This window comes from Monodelphis domestica, chromosome 8 (genome assembly GCF_027887165.1).
Source record: "Monodelphis domestica isolate mMonDom1 chromosome 8, mMonDom1.pri, whole genome shotgun sequence".
NCBI lineage: Eukaryota > Metazoa > Chordata > Mammalia > Didelphimorphia > Didelphidae > Monodelphis > Monodelphis domestica.
Genome location: NC_077234.1, coordinates 79,183,550 through 79,207,829, shown reverse-complemented (window position 1 = coordinate 79,207,829; position 24,280 = coordinate 79,183,550). Strand labels below are relative to the sequence as shown.

At 32.7% G+C, this 24,280-nt stretch overlaps 1 protein-coding gene across 4 annotated transcripts in view; it reads right to left on the bottom strand.

Moving 5' to 3' along the window:
* The window catches only part of ERBB4 (erb-b2 receptor tyrosine kinase 4), a 1,424,132-nt gene that overhangs the window by 867,271 nt on the left and 532,581 nt on the right, over positions 1 to 24,280 (bottom strand). For all 4 annotated transcript variants that reach the window (XM_056807930.1, XM_001369059.5, XM_056807929.1 and 1 more), the window contains exon 2: positions 6,605 to 6,756. In XM_056807930.1, coding sequence (XP_056663908.1) covers positions 6,605 to 6,756 — 152 coding nt within the window. The remainder of the gene's footprint in view (positions 1 to 6,604; positions 6,757 to 24,280) is intronic.

Sequence of the window (24,280 nt, the reverse complement as noted above, 5' to 3'; positions counted from 1 at the left end):
AACAAAAATGAGAAATATTTTTCTTTATAAATATTTATTAATCTTATTAATATATTATCATTGTTTTCTTACATTAATCTTAATAGATTGTCACAGATGACAAATTAAAAATAAAACATATATGTTTTACAAGGATTATATCTTATTTTCCCCATGTCCCACAGTACCCAGAAAATCATGTTACAAAAATTAAGGACTTGGTAACTACTTGTTGATTTGAATTAAACATACAGAACATAGAAATTAAATTTAAAGTGAAAATCTGGTAGGTCAAGAGCTTGTTAGATGCACAGATATTGAATTGTAGAAAGGCCAATGGGTTAGCAAGGGAAAATAAAGCTCTCAATAATTATAAAAATGACAAGAGATCTGATAGTTAATTTCAATTATTTGCAATTTTTTTGTTTTGTTTGTTGAGTGTTCACGTTGTATTAAACAATAATCCTAAATTTGTGATTTTATGCTTTGCTATGTTCTATTATAGGTTTTAACCTTGTGGCTGCAATAAATTGTATAAAAACATGTTTTGGGCTTTTTTAGTTAACTATATGATACCTTGCAGTGTTAATGTTAAGTATTATCAATTAGAATTCCTCTATCTAAATATTATTTATTCATAAGAGATGACAATAGAGGGTTAGCAAAAACAGTGCAAAAGAAATCATTGACATGTGGGTTTAAAAAGCTTTTATTAATTTCCTGGTAGGTCTTACGTATAATGATATGACCACAATAACATTGGAAAATGTTAAAAATAAAGTATCTTTAACTTCAAAGTTATATTAAGAAAGATGTTGCATTTAAAAAACATTATTGACTCATTTAGAGTTCAGCATATACATACAGCTTCAGTCCATTTTCAAGTAGAGACATAAAATCCAGCTATTTAGATCACAGGAAACATGAAATTTATATAAAACACTCCACATGCTGACATTATCACCTGTTATGGGCAGGTAATTTGGAATTCACATGCCAGGGAAAAGTTATTTTGTGAGTGCATATGACTGAAAAGTTAGAAAATGTGACTCAGGAAACAAGAAAATTCCCTAATTTTTTTGGAAATCTTCATGGAAAGAATTTTTAAATTTCATAATCAGTTAAGACTAATACTCAGAAAATCATAATACCTCCAATATGCCTTTAAAGATTGTCAATATCTGACAATTTGGAAGATGTAAATAAACACAACATGGTGGAGTGGTTTAAAAACCTTGAACTGTGAGTCAAAAGATGGATCCCTACTTGGTCACCTACTAGAATGTGACCCTGTGACTTTGTCTCATTTGGTCTTAGTTTCCTCATCTATAAAATAGAAGTTATTGTTATGAGAAATATGTTCCATTAGTGAATTACAAGAATGTCAGTTAATATTATTACATAAGTATATTTTACAATTTAATATTTAGAATGAGTCAACAGTGCTTTATTTTCAATTTATCCTGTCAAAGTTGTTTGTTTGCTAAGAGGTATTTTCCTTTTTTTCTGCTCCATTAGACTAGAAGCTCCTTTAGGGTACTGACTATCATTTACCTTTCTTTCTATATCCAACATATTTCGGAGTTCTTGGCATATAGTAGATGCTTAATAAATGTCTGACCAAAAATGATTTATTTTTACTGACTGCTTTTTCATAATTCTTCTATATCTGTCCAGTTGTGTGCTCTGAAGACATCATGCTAGGAAATGAAATTTCTGTAATATTATGATGAATATGAAATAATGAGCAATTTTTTTCTGGAATGATGGGTCATTCAGTTTGAAATGAGAGGGGTACCATAATATAATGGAAAGAATCCTAACAGAATCAATGGATCTGGTTTGGAATCTCTACTTTCCCTCTTGCGAGGGATGTGAGTAAGTGATGAATGAAAACAACTTATTAATCGCTAATATGATAAAGCTCAGGGATAAAAACAGAAGTAATCAAGACAAACTCTATCTTCGAAAAGTTTACATTCTAATGAAGAAAAAAAAACAAAGCCATGTTGGGTTATATAGAAGCTTGTTTCATGTAAAATGAGAAAAATCTCACTTCTGAGTCTAAGATCCCTAGGTAAGTCGTTTGCTCTTCTTTACCTCAGTTCCTTCTTATGTAAAATGAGTAGCTTGGATTAGATATCTAAAGTTCCTTCAAATATTACAGTTTGTGATCCTATGATGACAAAGCATGAATTGCTAAAATTATCTAAATGTAGTTCCCAAAATTTACAATAAAAACAGAAATCATTGCTAAATACTTAAGAAATGAGTTTTAGCTATAATTTTAGCTGAACATTTATTTGTTTAAAATTAATTTTAGGAGAGAATATGTTACTTTCAAGTTTGCTAGGAGATATACAAATAACATTATGCCTAAACAACAATAACAACTTGCATTTATAGAGCACCTTAAAGTTTGCAGTGTTTTCTGTTTATTATCTTATTCGAGCATCAACAAGCCCCTGTTAGGCAGATACCTTAAATATGATTATTCCTATTTTTCAGAGTCTCAGAAAAGATAAATGATTTGCCCAGGGTCATATAATTAATGTCAGAGGTGGTATTTGAAAGAATAAGTTAAAAATACATATCTAATAAGTATTATAGACCAAATACTGAGGAAATAAATGCAAAAACCAATCATTCCCTGCCTTCAGGGAGCTTACATTGTAATGGGTGAGACATAAATGCCTGGAACAAAGTAGGTACTTAATACTTGTTGATTGAATTGGATTGGATTGGATTGCATTGGAGATGGTGACCAAGGAAGCATATTTTGGTCCAGAGAATCACATGGATGGTGAGTACAACTGAGTCCATTGTCAAGGAATGGTAGAGCTCATTTGATTATATTTGTCAGAATAAGAAGTAAAAAGGCTTGTGTGATGGAAAAGAGTTTAGAACTGTCTAGTATTTCTTTCTGATTTTGGTCTTTGGAGGTCTAGTTGGGAGAGTGGGGCAATGGGTTAGAAAATGACCAAAAAAATTCAGTTAGAGGATATTAACTACTTCTGGGAGTAGGATCTAGGGATTTGGTCTAGAGAACAGTATTCTGAAGCCAATGGAAACGGTGCCAGGTCTATTTTTTTAAAGATAAACAATGGCATTAAGATGAGCCAAAATAAGTCCCACCACATATGCCAGTCCCTTGTGAGAACTAAAATAGAGAATCTTAACATTTTTGTGTCTTGGATTTCTCTGGCCAGTTGGTGAAGCTAATGCACTCTTCTTAGGAAAACAACAACAACAAACAAACTTAGAATGTTTTTAATGCATAAAATAAAAATAGGGAATTGATTGCAAAGGAAAATAAGGGTTAAACCAAATAAAGATGTAGATTTGGTTTCTGTCAAAGTTCATGAACCCCCTGATACCTCTTCATAGACACTTTGAGATATCCACCATGTACCCAAGCTTAAGGATTCCTGAAATAAAAAGACCATCCTAAATGGGTATCTTTCCCTTCATGAAATCAATTTCAAAAATCCATTATTCCATATGCATTTTCAACATTAATTAGCAAAAATATAAATTGCTGATATTAATATTGTACTTTTTAGAGTTTTGGAGTCCTTTATATATTTCTTATCTCATTTGACCACAACCCTATGAGGGACTTGCTATTATTCCCATTATACAAATAAGTAAACTGTGACTCAGAAAACTTCATTGAATAGCCCAAATTCACATATCACATATGTTTCTGAGATATGATTCAAAACAAGATATTTCTGAATTCAAGATCAGTCCTATATGTATTATTCCAGACTTCATCTTCCATGAATCTTTTTGGGGACTTTTTGTTTATTTAAAATGTTTTCAGCTGGTTTCTTAGATCCTAGAGTGAATAGTTTAGGTCTGTAGCTAGAACTAATGTGTAGGAAAACAAATTTATTTAACCCAGGCATTCTCAAACTGGATAATGAATAAAGCAGCACTGTTTACTGTTCACTTAAGAGATATTTCATTAAAAGATAAACAAAAGAGAAAACCACAGTGATATTCCAGGTTTTTGTTTTGTTTTATTTTGTTTGGCATTGCCTTTTCAATGGCTCATTTTCACAATCCTTCCCCCCCTTCCAGTTAGACATAGGAAGTATTTTCAAAAGGATTAATTTAACAAAAACTTTTAATAAGTTATTAGGAATTGTATAATTCATAGGTGATTGTAGACATTGTTGCATATCATGATACTGTTTCAGAATAATTATGTTGGAACAATATGAAAAAGCCTAATCTTGTTGAAAGTTTTTTCTTTGATTTTTGTGCAACCATTTTTTACTCAATAAAAGTTAAATGATAAAATAAGCAAAATATAAAATGAAAGAACTAGAGATCAAATATTCAGCTTTTCTGTCTGTCAAAGTAATTCACTTTCTTCTTCCATTTTAATGACTATAATTTAATTAAACATTATAAGAATAGTAACATAAACATTTTTACTTCTAATCCCCTTTATGAATTGCATTTCTTCTGCATATTTTTTTCTGGATTTTGTTGCAGGTTGTATTTGTATATAATTATTGTCATTCTAAAATTGGGCGAAATTTATTTCCAACATTTTTAGACTAAGAATACAGTCCCTATGGATATTTTTGTAGAGATAGGTTGTTTCCCCTCCTCTGGTAAATAATATTTTAGCACATAATCATAATGGAGAGATCTTAGTGTTAAAGAATCTGAACAGGTTTTTTTCTTCTTTTCTTTTTAAGATCTAATTATATATGCCAACTTCTTAAACAAAAAAAATCAATATTTCACAGGTCCACATAAAATGTAATACAGTGTCTATTTTTCTTCTCAGTCTTGTCAGAATTAAACTTTGTTGCCTTTAACTACCTTATCCATTTTAGTGGATATATAGTGGCATCAATAAAAATAATTCTCAGATCAATTTCCTTTTTTAATATTAGGGAGTTTGAACAAATTTTTCAGGTGGTTGTTGATTTATGTTCTTCTGAAAACCACTTGTTTGTAGCAATATGAGAAACCTGCTTTATCTTTGCCATAAGCAATAGGTGGAAGTCCTAGATTTAGAGTCAATGCTTAGCTTTAAGTGATTTCCATGAAAGCTACAGAAGTGGCACAACTCTAAAGCAGATGGTATCCCTACACTCTTCCTTTAAACATTTTCTTATCTAGAATTCACATTACATATTTTCCTTGCCCACTTTCAAGATTAAAAATAATCTCATTAAATATTCTGAGACACCATTATATACAACCATGCCATCAAAGCATTAGAAGTTGTGCTCATTTTCTCCACCAATACTAAATGTAAAGTCAACAGAAGATTTGCAAGTCATAAGCCCATCCTTATAATTAAAAATTTGGTGGTAGTTCATTTTGAAAAGACATCAACAGTCCTAGAAGTGCTTATTAAGTTAATGCAGGTCAAAAGTCCCTGAGTGCCTGAGCAAATGAAGAGTTATAAAATTTTAATTATATTGGCTGAAAACTCTAATGGCCAATAGAGAAGAACAAAAAAAAAGTTTGATAGGTGTTTCTCTAAGACCTTCTTCTTCCATGATTTATACAATAATAATTTCACAAAATTACTACATATTAAGTAACATTTAAACATTCTATTGAATTCTTGCTTTTTAAAATACCACTGGGTGATTCTTAGTGGAAAAGAAATAATCCTTCTGTTGCACAAATGATCATCCAGACCATTATCCTTTAATTTTTTAATTTAGATTTTTTCCTGAATCAATTTTTTTAAAAAAACACAATGCATTTATAGCCATTTTTCATGATCACATGTCAACCATCATCAATTACTTTAATCTAATGCCTTGGTAACTAAAGAAAAAATAACAAATCAGGACTGTCATGCTCTTATTTCCATACCAAAATTTTCCATGTTTAAAATACATAAATATATACATGCACCTACACATATTCATATGTGTATATATGCATAGATATACAATTTTGCAGATGATTTTTCTCAACTCATTATAATGCTGATCTAAAAAATTGAGAAAAATTAAAAAACTGAAAAGAAAAAGGAAAAGAGACTATCTGCTAAAGTCACCAGTTCAGACTCTGACCTCCCCAATTCCTCCCCAAGTGGCTTTCCACCTGCCAGCAATGTAGAAAAAGGCCAACTAGTTGGATGTAACATACCAGGCAATGAGAGTATCTGCTATCAAACACCCTGGGTAACTCTAAATGCTCTCTACTCAGCATGCCAGTCCTGACAGAATTTTTACCCTTGTTCTTTTCCCTTTTTGTGCTTTCGGTATATCTAATCTGCTTACACTTATGGTCCTTGACAGTCAAAGGAATGTTGTTTCTCTAATTATGGACAAGTTGATATGCTTTTATTAATTGTGATATCAGTGGCCACTCACAGATAAAAGAAGAGGGAAGAGAGAAGAAAAAAGGAATGAAGAGAAAGAGAGAGAGAGAGAGAGAGACAGAGAGAGAGAGAGAGAGAGAGAGAGAGAGAGAAAGAGAGAGAGAGAGAGAGAGAGAGAGAGAAGAAGAAGAAGAAGAAGAAGAAGAAGAAAAAGAAGAAGAAGAAGAAGAAGAAGAAGAAGAAGAAGAAGAAGAAGAAGAAGAAGAAGAAGAAGAAGAAGAAGAAGAAGAAGAAGAGAGGGAGAGAGAACATTACCCGCAAGAAGGAGAGATCACGGTTGTGCTCAATGCTGGTTATCTCCAGGTTGCCCATGACTACCTCACAGTTTTCATAGTATTTACGCAAGGCACGGTATTGCTGTTCCAAGTCAGAAAGTGAGCTCAGTTTGTTCTCTGTTCCAGCACACACTGCAAAAACAAACATATATACAGATATGTGTATGTGCATGAAATCACAGCCTTCTGAATAAAACAAAGATTTTTTTAAATAGATTTTGATAAATATCATTCTGTTTAGGTCAGTTAAGACCATGAAACATCTGACCTTAGGTTGTGACTGAGAAAGGCAATGGAATCCAAGGAAAATTAGAAGTGGAATTCCACCAAAAGTGGAATGTGTTACATGTATTCAACAATAAATAAGCAACAAAAATGAACTAGACTTTTTCCAGTGTGAAGATATTATGTGTGTATTTATGTGTATAAATGTATATGTTACCTCTTCCAAATATAGCAGGTAAGTTTTATATATTGACACATAGAATGACTGATAATTGAACTAGCTTTCATTTCAAAATTATTCATGTCAGGATTTTACATTTTGACAAATGAAAAACTGAGATTTTTTAAAAAATAGTTTATTGTATTTAAATATGTAAAAATAAACATCCTTAGCTCTCCAATCATTTGTACTTAGCCAATGAGAAATATTTTGCCAACCCATGAATTAGACGAAAGGATAAAGATGTATCCCAATCTGTTCTGTTTAAACAAGCTATTTACTCCATATAATAGGAAATGAACAATGTCAAAGATATGTGTCATCATTAATTTTCAAAGGAGCATCACAAATATAATACAATTGTTTCCATGAGAAGGCTGTAAAGGTTCAGATCTCCACTAATAAACACTACCTCTTTTCCAAGTGGAAAAAAATGGCAAACCAGTATATTAATTCAGGGAGGAAAACTGATTTTCAAAACACAGAAACTAAAACTTAGGAAAAGGATAAAATTACAAATATCATGTGGGTCACAAAGTTTTTAAATCAGGTGAGGGAAGAATGAACCAACAATTAGGCTGAAACTAAATGAAGGACCATGAAACTGAACAAATTTGGTATTATTTTTAAAGTAATCTGTTTTCATTAGGAGCAATAATAGCACCACAACATTTATATTGTACCATTTTAATATAAGATATAGTATGAGAAAAAGCAGGATTAGCATCTAAGAAGATAAAATGACCAAGGGCAATTGACTTATAGCAAAACATAAAGAAGAAATCTATGATTGAGGGAACACTTTTAAAAATAACTAAGTGATCATTTCGAAATATTTCAAAAATTACAAAACTATTGGAAAAGGCAAATTAGAAGAATTTTTAATCTTCTGAAGACTTATACATTTTAGTTCATCTCCAATGGAGTATTTACAGAAAGATATCAACAAAAACTACAATGGAAAACAAAGTATAAATTTTACAATTTCTATTAGTGGAGGAAACATCAATACTGATAAAATCCTGTAGACATAATAAAGAAGACATTACTTCCAGCAGGAAAAATAACAGAGATTCATGAAGTATTTGAGATATTCACTTTGATCTTTGATTTAACACTTGAAATATTATAGGCAAAGAGTAGAAGAAAGAGCAATCAACCAAAAAAGGATGATATGAACCCAAACATGATTTAGGAATGCAGTAAATTTTAAAGATATTTACTTACAAAGCATTGATTACAAAGCTTTTACAACTTGATTACATATCTTTTACAAGTTGTCTAGTTCTTTTCCTGTAGACTAAACGCGTGTTTTGTTATTTGGTAATGCTTGACTCTTCATGATCCCATTTGAGGTTTTATAATTTCTTTGACTACCTCATTTTAATGAAGAAGAAACTAAGGCAAACTGGGTTAAGTTGACTTGCTCAGAAGAATATAGTTATTGTCTAAGGCTACATTTGAGTTCAGATCTTTCTGACTTCAGTCACAGTGCTCTACCTACTGTACCACCTCGCTGCCCTATAGACCAATGTAGATAATGAAAAGTATAAGAAGAGGATAATGAAAAGAGTGCAGGAAAGAAAAAAAGTAAAGAGCTATTTATGTTTTTGATAATATATTCTAATGTGGATCACTTAAAGCTATTCCAAATTATGAAAATAAAAAAATGATCATGTCATCTACTCTTTGATACAGAAAACATATGCTGATTTTTAAATTAACTGAAATCTTTTGTCTTTTAATTTATTAAACTTTTCCTTCTAACCAAAAGAATAAAAAAATTAATCAAACCTTTGGGTTTGGTACAGGAATAAATGAGACACCAGAGTATCAAACTTGTCTTTGGAATTTATTGAGTTTGCCAGACAGGAAACCGCACTAATATGGGCAAAGACTCCTCAAAGTGAATTTATGTGGGGCTAATACTTAACTTAAACCACACAGGAAGGGTAAGACTTCAGGTAAAAGGAGATTGAAAGAGAATTTTACAAGAGTTGGCTGATTAGGTAAGACACTTTGACCTAATTATCTAGCCTGATTTCTGAAATCAGGAAAACTTATAAGAATCCTAGAATAAACTTTATCACAAGATATTCTTGTGGAGGGGTCATTGGGGTACAGAGTGTGTCAAGGAGATTCTGTAATTGGTGAGTAAAGACAACACAAGGGGGTTGTGCTCAGTGTGCCAAGATAAAGGAAATGAGCTCCATTTGTGATCCCCAATCCCGAGATATTAAGTCAGTGACATGCCCTCTGTCTATATAGAATTCTTCTAACCACCTAAATAATGATTTTTTTTTAGAAGTTAGATGTATCATCTTCCCATATAGAGAGATAAACAGTTCAATCTTATTGAGTCCCTTATGATTTTTCTTTCCTGTTTATTTTTCATGCTTCTCTTGAGTTTTTTATTTGAAAGTATTTTTTTTTATTCAGATCTGGTACTTTTATTAGAAATGCTTGAAAGTCCTCTATTTTGTTAAATATTCATTTTCTCTTGAAGAATTATGCTGAGTTTTGCTAGGTGAGTTATTTTGATTTTAATTCTATATATTTTGCTTTTCAGAATATCATCTTCTAAAATTTTTGCTCCTTTAAGGTAGTAGCTGCTAAATCTTGTATGATTTTGATTGTGGTTCTTTGATGTCTTTTTTATTCCTTTAAGTATTTTCTCTTAGATTTAGGAGCCCTGAAATTTGGTTCTAATATTCCTAGGAGTTTTCCTTTTAGAATCTCAGGTGATAATCAATAGATTTTTTTAAATTTCTATTTTACCCTCTTGTTTTAGTAAATCATTCCACTTTCCTTGAAAAAATCTTGAAATGTTAAATTTACATATATTCTTCTCATAACTTTTAGGTAGTACAATAATTCTTAAATTATGTATCCTAAGTATTTTAGTACAGTATTTTTTCTGATGATATATTTTATATTTTCTTCAAATTTTCCATTCTTTTAACTTCTAAAAACATTTGCTGTCTCATGGAGTCATTAACTTTCACTTGCCCAAAAATCATTTTTAAGAAAGTATTGTCTTCAGTGAAATTTTGTATATCTTTTCCCATTGTGTCAATTCTGTTTTTTAAAAGAGGTTATCTTCTTGTATGAATTTTTGTACCTCTTTTTTCATTCAGTAAATTGTGTTTTAAAGTATCATTTTCTTCAGTGTTTTTGAGCCTTTTATTTTAAACCATACTTTTAAGTTGGCTTTTCATTATTTTCTTCCTATGCTCTCATTCCATTGCCAATTTTTCTTCTACCACTCTGATTTTGAAAATTATATTTTTAGTTCTTCTTGGAAGTCTTTTGGGTATGTGTTCAATTGACATCATTTTCCCTTGAGGCTTTGCTTTTAACTGTTTTTACTTCATTTTCTTCTGAATTTTTATCTTGAGCTTCCCTATCACCATAGTGACTTTTCAGATTAGGATCTTTTTTCATTCATTTGTTTGCTCATTTTCCTACCTGAATTTTTTATTTTGAATTTGCGAATTTATGTTAAAATTGGGTTCTGTATTTAAGGAATCTGAATACAATCCAAAGCATATTCTATTTCACTATTTTTTTTTAGTTCCTGACCCTAATTTTTTATGGTGATTTAATTGATAGTGGAGGAGATTAAGGAGAAGGAAGAAGGAGAAGGAGTAGCTTTCTTCTCTCCCTCTCTTCCCCTCCTCCTGCCTGGCTAGTATAAGGCAGAGAGATCAGGAGATAAGGAAGTAAGGTTTTGGAGTATGTAGGAGGAAGGAGTCAGCCGGAACTCCAGAAAAAGAAGGGCTGGGAAGGACTAGTTTGAAGCAACCTAAATTCACAGGAAAACTGCCCACATATCACCTAGACCCCAGAACCAAAAGGAAAGGGGAATAAAACCACCAAAGGGATGGCTCACATGGCCCAAAATCAAGCCTCCAGGAAGAAAAGGTAAAAAGTGACTATTGAAAACTTTTATGGTGGAAGTACCCAAGGAAAAGAGGAGATTGAGGAGGAAATCCAAAAAAATTCAGAACATGCCTCCCAAAATGGAAACTATCAACAAGCTCTGGAAGATCTCAAACTGGAACTTATCCAAAAGATGGAAACCTTCTGGAAAGAAAAATGGGAGAAAGAGATCAGCTGTCTGACAGAAAAGACTGCTCAATTGGAAAAAGAACTCGAAGCATCCAATAGAAGGGCAGACAAGGCTGAAAAGCAAAACCAGTCCCTAACGACCAGAATTAAGCACCTCGAAGAAAGTGAGATGATAAAACAGCAAGAATCAATAAAGCAAACCCGAAAAATTAATGAATTAGAAGAAAACATAAACTATCTCACTGAGAAGGTCACAGATCTCGAAAACAGAGGGAGAAGAGAAAACCTCCGAATTATTGGTCTCCCAGAAAAACCAGAGATAAACAATAAACTCGATATTATTCTACAGGAGATTATAAAAGAAAATTGCCCTCACGTTCTGGAGCAAGGGGGCAAAATAGAAATAGAAAGGATTCATAGAACACCTTCTATACTAAATCCCCAAAAGACAACCCCTAGGAATGTAATTGCCAAATTCAAGAGCTTCCAAGTAAAGGAGAAAATCCTACAAGAAGCCAAGAAGAGGAGCTTCAGATATAAGGGGGCTCCCATAAGGATCACACCCGACTTAGCGGCTAACACACTAAGAGACCGCAAAGCATGGAACACAATATTTAGAAAGGCAAGAGAGCTGGGTCTCCAACCAAGAAACAACTACCCAGCAAAACTGACTATATACTTCCAGGGGAAAGTATGGGCATTCAACAAAATAGAAGATTTCCAAGCATTTGCTAAGAAAAGACCAGAGCTCTGTGGAAAGTTCGATATCCAAGCACAGAAAGCAAGAGAAACATGAAAAGGTAAATATGAAAGAAAGGGAAAAGGAGATAAATCTTATCTTTTTCTTTAAGACAAACTCTCCTCTATAAGGACTACATTTACATCAAATTATATATATTAATATGTGGGGAAAATGTTTTGTGTAACTCTCATAAATTGTAGCATCATAAGAGTAGTTAGAAGAAACATGCATAGGGAAAGATTGGGGCATTAAGAAGATTTGGGGAAAGTGGGGGCAAAGAAAGGAAAAGGGAGGGGGGAACCATGATAATACTAAGATTAACTTCAAGAAATAGGGGGGGAATCAATAGAATAATCTTTCCCATATAAAGATACACATGGGAAGGGGAGGGGAAGAACTCTCATATGAGAAGGAGAGGAAGAGAGCATGAAGTGGAATTACTTAAACCTTACTCTCAGTGAAGTCAAATGTGAGAGGGAAGAACATCTAGATCCAGTGGGATCCTGAATTCTATCTTATCCATTAGGGCAAGAAAGAAAGGAAAATTAAGGAGGGGGAGGGGGAAGGGAGTATAAAAAGGGAGGGAAGGAGAGGGGGGAGGGGAAGGGAGCATAAAAAGGGAGGGGATAGAAAGGGAAGCATCTCAAGGGAGGGGACTAGGGGGACTGACCTAAAGTAAATCACTGGTTCAAAAGGAGAAAGCTAAAGAAGAAAGGTCAGAACTACGGGAAGATATCAAAATGCCAGCGAATCCACAAATGACAATCATAACTTTGAACATGAATGGGATGAACTCACCCATAAAACATAGACAAATAGCAGATTGGATTAGAACCCAAAACCCTACCATATGTTGTCTTCAAGAAACACATATGAGGCGGGTTGACACTCACAAGGTTAGAATTAAAGGTTGGAGTAAGACCTTTTGGGCCTCAACTGATAGAAATCAGGCAGGAGTTGCAATCATGATATCTGATAAAGCCAAAGCACAAATAGACCTGATCAAAAGGGATAGGGAAGGTAAATATATTCTGCTAAAAGGGAGTATAGACAATGAGGAAATATCACTAATCAACATGTATGCACCAAATGGTATAGCATCCAAATTTTTAATAGAGAAACTAGGAGAATTGAAGGAGGAAATAGACAGTAAAACCATATTAGTGGGAGACTTGAACCAACCACTATCAAATTTAGATAAATCAAACCAAAAAATAAACAAGAAAGAGGTAAAAGAGGTGAATGAAATCTTAGAAAAATTAGAGTTAATAGACATATGGAGAAAAATAAATAGGGACAAAAAAGAATACACACCTTCTTTTCAGCACCACATGGCACATTCACAAAAATAGATCATATACTAGGTCATAGAAACATGGCACTCAAATGCAGAAAAGCAGAAATATTAACTGCAGCCTTTTCAGATCATAAGGCAATAAAAATATTGATTGGTAACGGTACAGGGAGACCGAAATCAAAAATTAATTGGAAATTAAATAACATGATACTCCAAAATCAGATAGTTAGAGAAGAAATCATAGAAACAATTAACAATTTCGTTGAAGAAAATGACAACAGCGAAACATCCTTTCAAACCTTATGGGATGCAGCCAAGGCAGTACTTAGAGGAAAATTCATATCCCTGAGTGCATATATTAACAAATTAGGGAGGACAGAGATCAAAAAATTGGAAATGCAAATCAAAAAACTTGAGAATGAACAAATTAAAAACCCCCAGAAGAAAACCATACTAGAGATCCTAAAAAATTAAGGGAGAAATTAATAAAATAGAAAGTGATAGAACTATTGAGCTAATAAACAAGACTAGAAGCTGGTACTTTGAAAAAACAGACAAAATAGACAAAGTACTGGTTAATCTAATTTAAAAAAGGAAAGAAGAAAGGCAAATTAACAGCATCAAGGATGAAAAGGGGGATCTCACCTCCAATGAAGAGGAAATTAAGGCAATCATTAAAAACTACTTTGCCCAACTATATGGCAATAAATATACCAACCTAGGTGATATGGATGAATATTTACAAAAATATAAATTGCCTAGACTAACAGAATAAGAAATAGTTTTCTTAAATAATCCCATATCAGAAAAAGAAATCCAACAGGCCATCAAAAAACTTCCTAAGAAAAAATCCCTAGGGCCTGATGGATTCACCAGTGAATTCTATCAAACATTAAGAGAACAGTTAATCCCAATACTATACAAACTATTTGACATAATAAGCAAAGAGGGAGTTCTACCAAACTCCTTTTATGACACAAACATGGTACTAATTCCAAAGCCAGGCAGGCCAAAAACAGGGAAAGAAAATTATAGACCAATCTCCCTAATGAATATAGATGCAAAAATCTTAAATAAGATACTAGCAAAAAGACTCCAGCAAGTGATCAGAAGGGTCATCCACCATGATCAAGTAGGATTTATACCAGGGATGCAGGGCTGGTTCAACATTAGGAAAACTATCCACATAATTGACCACAACAACAAGCAAACCAACAAGAACCACATGATTATCTCAATAGATGCAGAAAAAGCCTTTGATAAAATACAATACCCATTCCTACTAAAAACACTAGAAAGCATAGGAATAGAAGGGTCATTCCTAAAAATAATAAACAGTATATATCTAAAACCATCAGCTAATATCATCTGCAATGGGGATAAACTAAATCCATTCCCATTAATATCAGGAGTGAAACAAGATGCCCATTACACTAGCAGTAGCAATTAGAGAAGAAAAAGAAATTGAAGGCATTAAATAGGCAAGGAGGAGACCAAATTATTGCTCTTTGCAGATGACATGATGGTCTACTTAAAGAATCCTAGAGATTCAACCAAAAAGCTAATTGAAATAATCAACAACTTTAGCAAAGTTGCAGGATACAAAATAAACCCACACATTCTATATAATTCCAACACAGCTCAGCAGCAAGAACTAGAAAGAGAAATCCCATTCAAAATTACCTTAGACAAAATAAAATACTTAGGAATCTATGTCCCGAGACAAACACAGGATCTATATGAACACAACTACAAAACACTTTCCACACAACTAAAAATAGACTTGAACAATTGGAAGAACATTAACTGCTCATGGGTAGGATGAGCCAATATAATAAAAATGACCATCCTACCCAAACTCATCTATCTATTTAGTGTCATACCCATGGAACTTCCAAAATTTTTTTTTTACTGATTTAGAAAAAACCATAACAAAGTTCATTTGGAAGAACAAAAGATCAAGGATATCCAGGGAAATCATGAAAAAAAAATACAAAGGAAGGGGGTCTTGCAGTCCCAGACCTCAAACTATATTACAAAGCAGTGGTCATCAAAACAATTTGGTACTGGCTAAGAGACAGAAAGGAGGATCAGTGGAATAGACTCGGGGCAAGCGACCTCAGCAAGACAGTATATGACAAACCCAAAGATCCCAGCTTTTGGGACAAAAATCCACTATTTCATAAAAACTGCTGGGAAAATTGGAGGACAGTGTGGGAAAGATTAGGCTTAGATCAACACCTCACACCCTACACCAAGGTAAATTCAAAATGGGTGAATGACTTGAACATAAAGAAGGAAACTATAAGAAAATTAGGCGAACACAGAGTAGTATACATGTCAGACCATTGGGAAGGGAAATACTTCAAAACCAAGCAAGAATTAGAAAGAGTTACAAAATGCAAAATAAATAATCTGGATTACATCAAAGTAAAAAGTTTTTGTACAAACAAAACCAATGTAACCAAAATCAGAAGGGTAGCAACAAATTGGGAAACAATCTTCGTAAAAACCTCTGACAAAGGTTTAATTACTCAAATTTATAAAGAACTAAATCAATTGTACAAAAAATCAAGCCATTCTCCAATTGACTAATGGGCAAGGGACATGAACAGGCAGTTCTCAGCCAAAGAAATCAAAACTATTAATAAGCACATGAAAAAGTGCTCTACATCTCTTATAATCAGAGAGATGCAAATCAAAACAACTCTGAGGTATCACCTTACACCAAGCAGACTGGCTAGCATGATAGCAAAGGAAAGTAATGAATGCTGGAGGGGATGTGGCAAAGTGGGGACATTAATTCATTGCTGGTGGAGTTGTGAATTGATCCAACCATTCTGGAGGGCAATTTGGAACTATGCCCAAAGGGCGATGAAAGAATGTCTGCCCTTTGATCTAGCTATAGCACTGCTGGGTCGGTACCCCAGAGAGATAATGGACAAAAAGACTTGTACAAAAATATTCATAGCTGCGCTCTTTGTGGTGGCCAAAAATTGGAAAATGAGGGGATGCCCTTCAATTGGAGAATGGCTGAACAAATTGTGGTATATGTTGGTGATGGAATACTGTCATGCCAAAAGGAATAATAAAGTGGAGGAATTCCATGGAGACTGGAACAACCTCCAGGAAGTGATGCAGAGCGAAAGGAGCAGAACCAGGAAAACACTGTACACAGAGACTGATACATTGTGGTACAATCGAAGGTGATGGACTTCTCCATTAGTATCAATGCAATGTCCCTGAACAACCTGCAGGGATCTAAAAAATACTACCCACAAGCAGAGGATAAACTATGGGAGTAAAAACACTGATGAAAAGCAACTGCTTGACTACAGGGTTGGAGGAGATAAGACTGAGAAGAGACTCTAAATGAACACTATAATGCAAATTCCAACAACAGGGAAATGGGTTCGAGTCAAGAACACATGTGATAACCAGTGGAATCATGCGTCGGCTATGGGAGAGGGAAAGGTGGGGGGGGGGGGAGAGGAGGAAAAGAAAATGATCTTTGTTTCCAGTGAATAATGTATGAAAATGACCAAATAAAATAATGTTTAAAAAAAAATATGTGTCCTTCAAAATTTCTTTGATTTTTAGTGAAGAAACAAAAGGACCCTTAAAGACCATAGTTAAATTAGCTTTCCTAAAATATTATTTCTTTTCTTTTAGTACACATATTTGTATATGGTTTAACAGAATGATCTACAATTTTTAATCTTAATTTTTTAAAAGAAACAGAATACTAAAATATCGATTCTTAAAATGCAATATTTATGATACTTTAGAAATGTTATAGAAACTATTTAACATATGGTATAAAAATACATGCATCAAGACCTTGGAAGTAGGTTAGGTCTAAGAATTGATGCAGAATGAAAGGAGTAGAACCAGGAGAACATTGTACACAGAGACCTATACATTGTGGCACAATCGAATGTAATAGACTTTACTATTAGTAGAAATGCAATGATCCAGGACAATCCAGAGGGACTTATGAAAAAGAACACAATACATGTGTGGAGAAAGAACTGTGGGAGTAGAAATGCGGAAGAAAACTTATGATAGGTAATGTCGTTCAATGGAGTACTGGAGTTAAGAGATCACTGTATTGCAAACATGAATAGCATGCAAATAGGTTTTCAACAATGATACATGTATAACCCAGTGAAATTGCTTGTCAGCTCTTGGAGGACGGAAGTAAAAGGGGTGGGAAAAATCATGAATCATGTAACCATGGAAAAAAATTCTAAATAAATAATTTAAAAAAGAAAGTTTAGGTCCTACAAAAACAGAGATAAGATGAATTAATTTCTAGAACATGAGTTCCAGTGGTTGCAAAATTATGAAAATGATAGAATGATATGTGGAATGAGTCATGTAAGGTACTTGCTTGTTCTAAACAGAAAACAGATGAATTTTCCATTCCTTGTTTGGGCAGTCATTTTCCAATCAAACCCCATTTGGAGTTTTCTTGGCAAAAGGACTGGGGTGGTTTGCCATTTCCTTCTCTAACTTATTACCCAAATGAGGAAACTGAAGCAAAGTTACTTCTCCTGGATTGCACATTAGTGTCTATAGTCATATTTGAACTCAAGAAGAGGAGTTTTCCTGACTCCAGATACAGCAATCTGTCTGCCATACCACCTAGTGGCCTTTATGGAGAATGGCATGAGCAAAAAATGTAGGAAGCAAAAGAAAATTGAGGTTGGAGAGCTGTCAAAAGTAGTGTATGAAAAGGAATTCTATAAGATAACATTGGAAAGGCAAGTTCAAAGCAATTGTTAAAGTTACATAAAAGCCCACATCACTAATTTATAATATAATTAGGTAATGGGGACTTGCTAAAAGATTATGAATAGAAGAACAACATAATCAAGAGTTTTACAATTTCAGAAACTTGTTCCTTTTAAAAACAAGACTTCTCTAAAATATTTAACCCTTTTAGATGTAAATTATTATAAAATATATTTATTTACCTCTCATTTTAAACAAAGAAAAATATATAATTCAGCTTTTTAACTCAAAATTATTATTACAGCACACTGATTATGAAATATACCTTTAAGGACTATTCAGGTATATGTATATACCTTATATGTTTTTTGAATAATTTGTTTTTTATACATTTACAGTTCTATGTCATTGACAAGGAATGAGAGGTCTTCAACAAGTGCAAAGTTGTAAAAGATATTAAGTAGTAAAGTCAAAAGTGACTAATTTTACAATTCTTGCTCACTTAATAGAATTCAGTGCTCAACTTCAAGAATGACTGTTCTAATAAACTGATGAGACAGAAAGTCACATTTCAAAAACTATCAAGAAATGTGACTAAATAAAGGGAATCATTGAAAAGAGAACTAGAAATCAAGAAATTTGTAAAGGAATTGAAGGAGATAAACTGTCTAAAATCATCTCAAATCATTTATGTATAAAAGTCTCTTAAAATGAAATGTGAAAAGAACAAAACCTAGATTAAAAAGAAAGCCTTATGATTCCCCCTATCCTTCCAAGTTATTCTGATTATCTGCCTAAATCAAAGAATGTGAAAACAATCTTAGGAATCTACTTCATTGTATTTTAGACGTCACAACTTGAAAGATGGCACTGTTATACATAGCACATAGCCCCCACAAAAATACTAGAGGAGGTTAATCGATTGGCATTCATTAACTATTTCCTATGTGCTATGGGCTAGGAATACTAAAAAAGGCAAAAGACAGTTCCCAGTCTCAAGGAGCTCAAAGTTTAATAATTATTAGAACATTTTCTCAGCCATTCTTAGAGCAAAAAGATTATTAAACAAGTAGTAAAAATGACATGTTAAGAATATGACAGCAATGAATTTGGAATGTAGGGAATTTCTATCAATTGGGGAATGATCAAAGAAATGGCATATGATTATGATGGAATACTATTGTGCTATAAGAAATTATATGCAGATGCAGAAAAACCTGGGAAGACTTATATAAACTGATGTAAATGAAGTAAGCAGAAAGAAAATACATACAGAGTAATAGCAATACAATATGAATGATTAATTTAGAAATAATTAGATACTTTGCTCAAGACAGTGAAAAATGCTACATATGTTAAAAGAGTATTGATGAACTAAATTGACTGAAGCACACTTTTGAAAACTTTGGGGGTTTTGGTGTGTGTTTTCTTTTGCAACATGGCTTATGTGCAAATATGTTTTGTATGACTTCATAATTTTGTTTCTGCCATATTCCTTGTCTTCTCATTAGGTGGGGAAAGAATGGGAGGGAATAAGAGAGTTTTTAACTCAATTTAAAAATATTATTTTACATTTACTGGGATATGTGATGAAAAACATAAAATTATGTTAATAAAAAGATGCCACATGAGTACAAATAAAAATAATGTAATAATTTCCATTCATGCTATTATTTTACTACCATGTGCAAATAATTAACATTCATGCAAATATAATCTAACAATATATAAAATCAAAATTCAATCAGGTGGAAGCCAAGTGGACCTTTCAATTGCTGCACCTATTTTCTTGGGAGTGGGGAATATTTTAAAAAGGAGATCAAGTGAAATTACAGGAGAAATGATATAAATAAATTTTTGCAAATAGTTTATCCTAGGTCTTGCCTAATCATCTGCATATTATATATCCATTAATTCATGAATCAGACTTCCTTCTAGCTTCTAGTCCCATCACTTAAAACTGTTTCCTTTAAAATCACCAATGATCTCTTAATTGCCAAATGCAATAAATACAAGAGAATTTTCACCCTTTAGCCTCTTTCTGTTTGATTTATCTGCCTTATCATATACTAGTGACCATATCTAGATATTTGATATTTTCCCTCTGCTTTTGTGACATACTATACTGGTTTTCTACCTTATTCATTGACCCTTTTTATATCTCTTTCAAGTGACAATTCTATTTTCTCCATAAATATATAGGTACAAATCTCCCAAGGTTCTGTATATAACCTTTATCTCTTTCCTTTTTAGAATCCTTTCTATAGGGTTTATAAGCATTCCTATGGCATCAATTATAATACTTACTTATATTCATGACTGAATAACAACCTTTATCTCTCATATGTCTACCTGTTTATTGGATATTTCCAATTAAATGACCTATGATAAATTTATATTAGAAAATAAATTAATATATTATTAATCCTTAAAACACCTATATATAATCTTATTTAATAATTTAAAATTATTAATCATATAATCTAAATAATACTTTCCCCAATTTCTTTGTTAATACTGCTAATGCTGCTAGCTTCCCATTTATCAAAATATAAACATTGGAGGAATCTTAAATTCTTTTATCTCTACCCCACCCAACCACTCATATCTAAGTCACCAAATCTTTTGATTGCACTTCTGTAATGATTCCCAAATATTTTTTTCAATCCCATTGCCTAATTTCATGTATATATTACCTTTCAACTTGTAACACTACCATAACTAATTGACTAGTCTTTGTACCCTCAACCTCTACAAGTTAATCTTCATATTATTTTTCAAGCCTTCTTCTTGGAGAGAAGATATAACACTGGGGACACCTCCCCAAACTATGTGAAATCATTCCTTAAAGGATAGCAAGCAAACTCATTAGTCTGGTAGGCCACCCATTTTTCTGTCTAGATCAATTTAACTTCTTAGCCTTTTTTCAGAATATACATATTCATATATATATATATATATAATATATATATTGTTCTAGTATATTTTTAGCTCCAGACTACCTTTTCTATAAAGTTTTTTCCTCTGTGATCATCTTATCTACAGACTATTCTTTATCAAGTCTCTCTTTTATTTCTACTGAATCAACAATACATTTAATAAATTCTAAATCATTTTCTGAATATTTCTGTAAACATTGTATCCACTCCACCAGATTACCAACCTCTTGAGGGTAAGACATATATATATATATATATATATATATATATATATATATCATGTTTAGCCCTTGTGATACCATTGACTAATTCAAATTAACCACTTAATAATGATTACTAAATGTTCTGAATGATGAGAAATAATGTTTAGAAAAATTATACTAAAGTAATGCAGACTTCAGTGGTCAAATCAAATATTTATTTTGTTTCATATTAAGGAAGAAAGATTAAATTGATACATTTAGAAAGATTGATCCAAACAAAAAATAGTGTTGACTCTTCCATTTAACCATAATCTCTGATTATAAAGAATATTCCATTCTTTAAGCATTCCAATTTATCCAAGTTTTATTCTATATATTCCACACCAGTAAATAACTTTGATTCAAAGATGTTTTCCACCTCATACTTTATGTTTAATTCAATCCAGAATCAATAATGTATTCATCATAATTTTTAACATGAAAGACTGACTTGATTTCAAAAGAACTACTTTGGAAGGAAGCATAAAATCCCCATTTGTGTTTCTCTACATGATGGTTTTGTATGAGTACATCACAACTCTCCCTTGTCAATCGATTCTACAATCAGGCAATGTATACAAGATGATGCTTAAAACATCAAGCTCATTGATTTCATGAGGCTGTTTATGAAAATTGAATCGAAAATTCCCTCTCAAAAGCCAAAACAAGCTAAATAACATTCGGTACCTTTTGCCAACACCATTATAAACTACGTATACCATAAGCTAACAATGCTTTAAGGTTTTGTAAACCTGGATTTTTTTATAAACAAGGCATGACTAAGTCTTGGAACAAAGGATTTAAAGCCATATTCTTCCCTGAAATCTTTCCCCCCATTTTAAATTTAAGCTTTAGTTATACATGGACTTCTAACATAATTACCGTTGATGATTGTATCAAAATGGTCAATTAGCAATAATGATGCTCAGGTAGACTTTTCAAAGGATAACCACATTCAGAGACTTACATTCATTATTATTTTTATTTTCAGACATTAGACTAGGATTATAATTACAGGGTTATTGACTTGTTTATAGCTGAAAGAGACACAAAATGTCATCAGATCTATTTTTTTCATTGTACATATGAGGAATCTGAGAACCAGTGACTAACTCAAAGTCACAAGGATAAGTGACACAGCCTGCTTTCAAACCCATAACTTCCCATTCCAAACCCATTACACTTTTAACTATACCTTCTTCATTTGATAAAAGGTGAGATAAGTAGGTGTTCATGTTACAGAGTAAATGATTTGCAAAAGACCTCATAGGTTGTCTGTCCATTTTATTTACTAAAGAAGAATTTCCTCTCAAGATACAAAAATCAATAGTTTATAAAAGCTTTTATCTATCTTTTAAGGCAATTTATTAGAAACATAACTGAAATTCTTTAAGAGGCTTCTATTAAAGAAGAAAAACCCTTTAAGATTATAATCAAAAATAAGATATTTTTTCTAATTAATTGAGAATAATGGAATCAGCAGTCCATTCACTTAAAAATAAAATAATCCCTTTAAATATTTATCTAACTTCAAAGTACAATGCCTATCATTGTATGCCAGTTAATCTGGTGTTAATCAAGTGTTCTTGAGAGTAATTATTCTATTATAATATGTAGGAGTACTTTCTATAGTGTTAAAATAACAACATATATCATTGGACTTTGGGGAGTATAAAGGGTGAATATTATTGTCGAGAATGAAAAAATCTAAATTTAAATGATCACCAAGGGAAATCCCAAATAATAAAATACCCAAGTCAGCTGCCAAATTTTTATGGTGGTTTAATTACAACAGAAGGAAGAAAATATTAGAGGGAGAGAAGGAAAGGAGTTTAACTCAGAAACACTCTGGCTCAGGCTGAGCCAAAGTGGGTGTTAAGGCCTTGGAAAGCCAAGGCAAAGAAAGGGGTCAGTCCTTATCACTCACATGACCGGAGCTGAAGGAAAGCTGTCTGCAGGGCTCCTCCAAGCTCAAGTTCTAGGATTGAACTGAACTCTAGCCCTCTCCCCAAGAAGTCAGGAGAACTCTAGAGGCTGTTCTCTACCTCACTTCCTGTGTCTCACATGTGCCAAAGGTGGCTCAAGCTTGACTTAGGACCACCCAGAGGTCTGTCCTTTTTTTGCACATGTCTGTTGAAGGCCATCTCCTCAGATAATTAAATCTTGAGTTTAATGAAGACCTTTCTAATCTTGTTAAACTAAGAAGGGAGGAGAAATGTAGTTTCCAAGTATCTCTATTGTTATTGATCAGGAAATAGCTAAATCATATCTTCTAAAGAATGGTATGATTAGGGTGGAATAGTTTTGAAATTCACAGGAGGATACACACAGTTGTATCAAATAAAATTAAAATAATAAAGTATAGGGAGAGGGAGTTATCTTTGCAAAGTACAAATCAGACCATATCACCTCCTGCTCAACAAAGAATAATGAAACTTTATAATTTAATTTAATGTTAATTAAATTAAGTTAATAATAATAGTATAATTTAAAATCCTCCCCCTAACCTCCCCAGTCTTCTAATACCTCACATCCTCCATCTACTCTGTGATCTGTTGACTCTGGCTTCCTTAAGGTTAGTCCATTTCCCAACTTAGGGCATTTGCACTTCCTGTCCCCTATGTATTTAAACATTTAAACCATTATTTCCTTATGCCTGTTTTTTGTTTGCCCTGGCTTCCTTAAAGTTGAAATTAAAATGCCACCTCTTACAGGAAGCCTTTCTCAATTCTCCCGAATAATATCTCTCTCTTTCTCTCAACAATCTCTAGTACAAGGACTGTAGCTAATAATTTCCATATAGTACTCCTCTATTAGCCTATGAGTTCCTTAACAGTAGGCATTGTCTTTTACATTTCTTTGTATCCCTAGTTTTCAGCCTAGTGCTGGAACATAGTTAGCACTTAATAAATGTCAATTGTTATAAATGACTTCAAGGGTATAAGTTTTCAAGTTAGGACAATCAATTAGTGTTCCATTTTCTACCATTGTCATATGTGAATCAACTATGTAATGATGGGTAAGTTAGACATTACAGGCTATTATGGAACTTAATTTGTGAATATTTTAAATATATGGAAAAGCAGCATGGTTGGGGATTGTCAGCTCAAGTTACTTTTGAAATGTCATGTAATATTTCCAAGGTAATCTTGTACTTTAATATTAACTTGAAAAGTAGCAGAT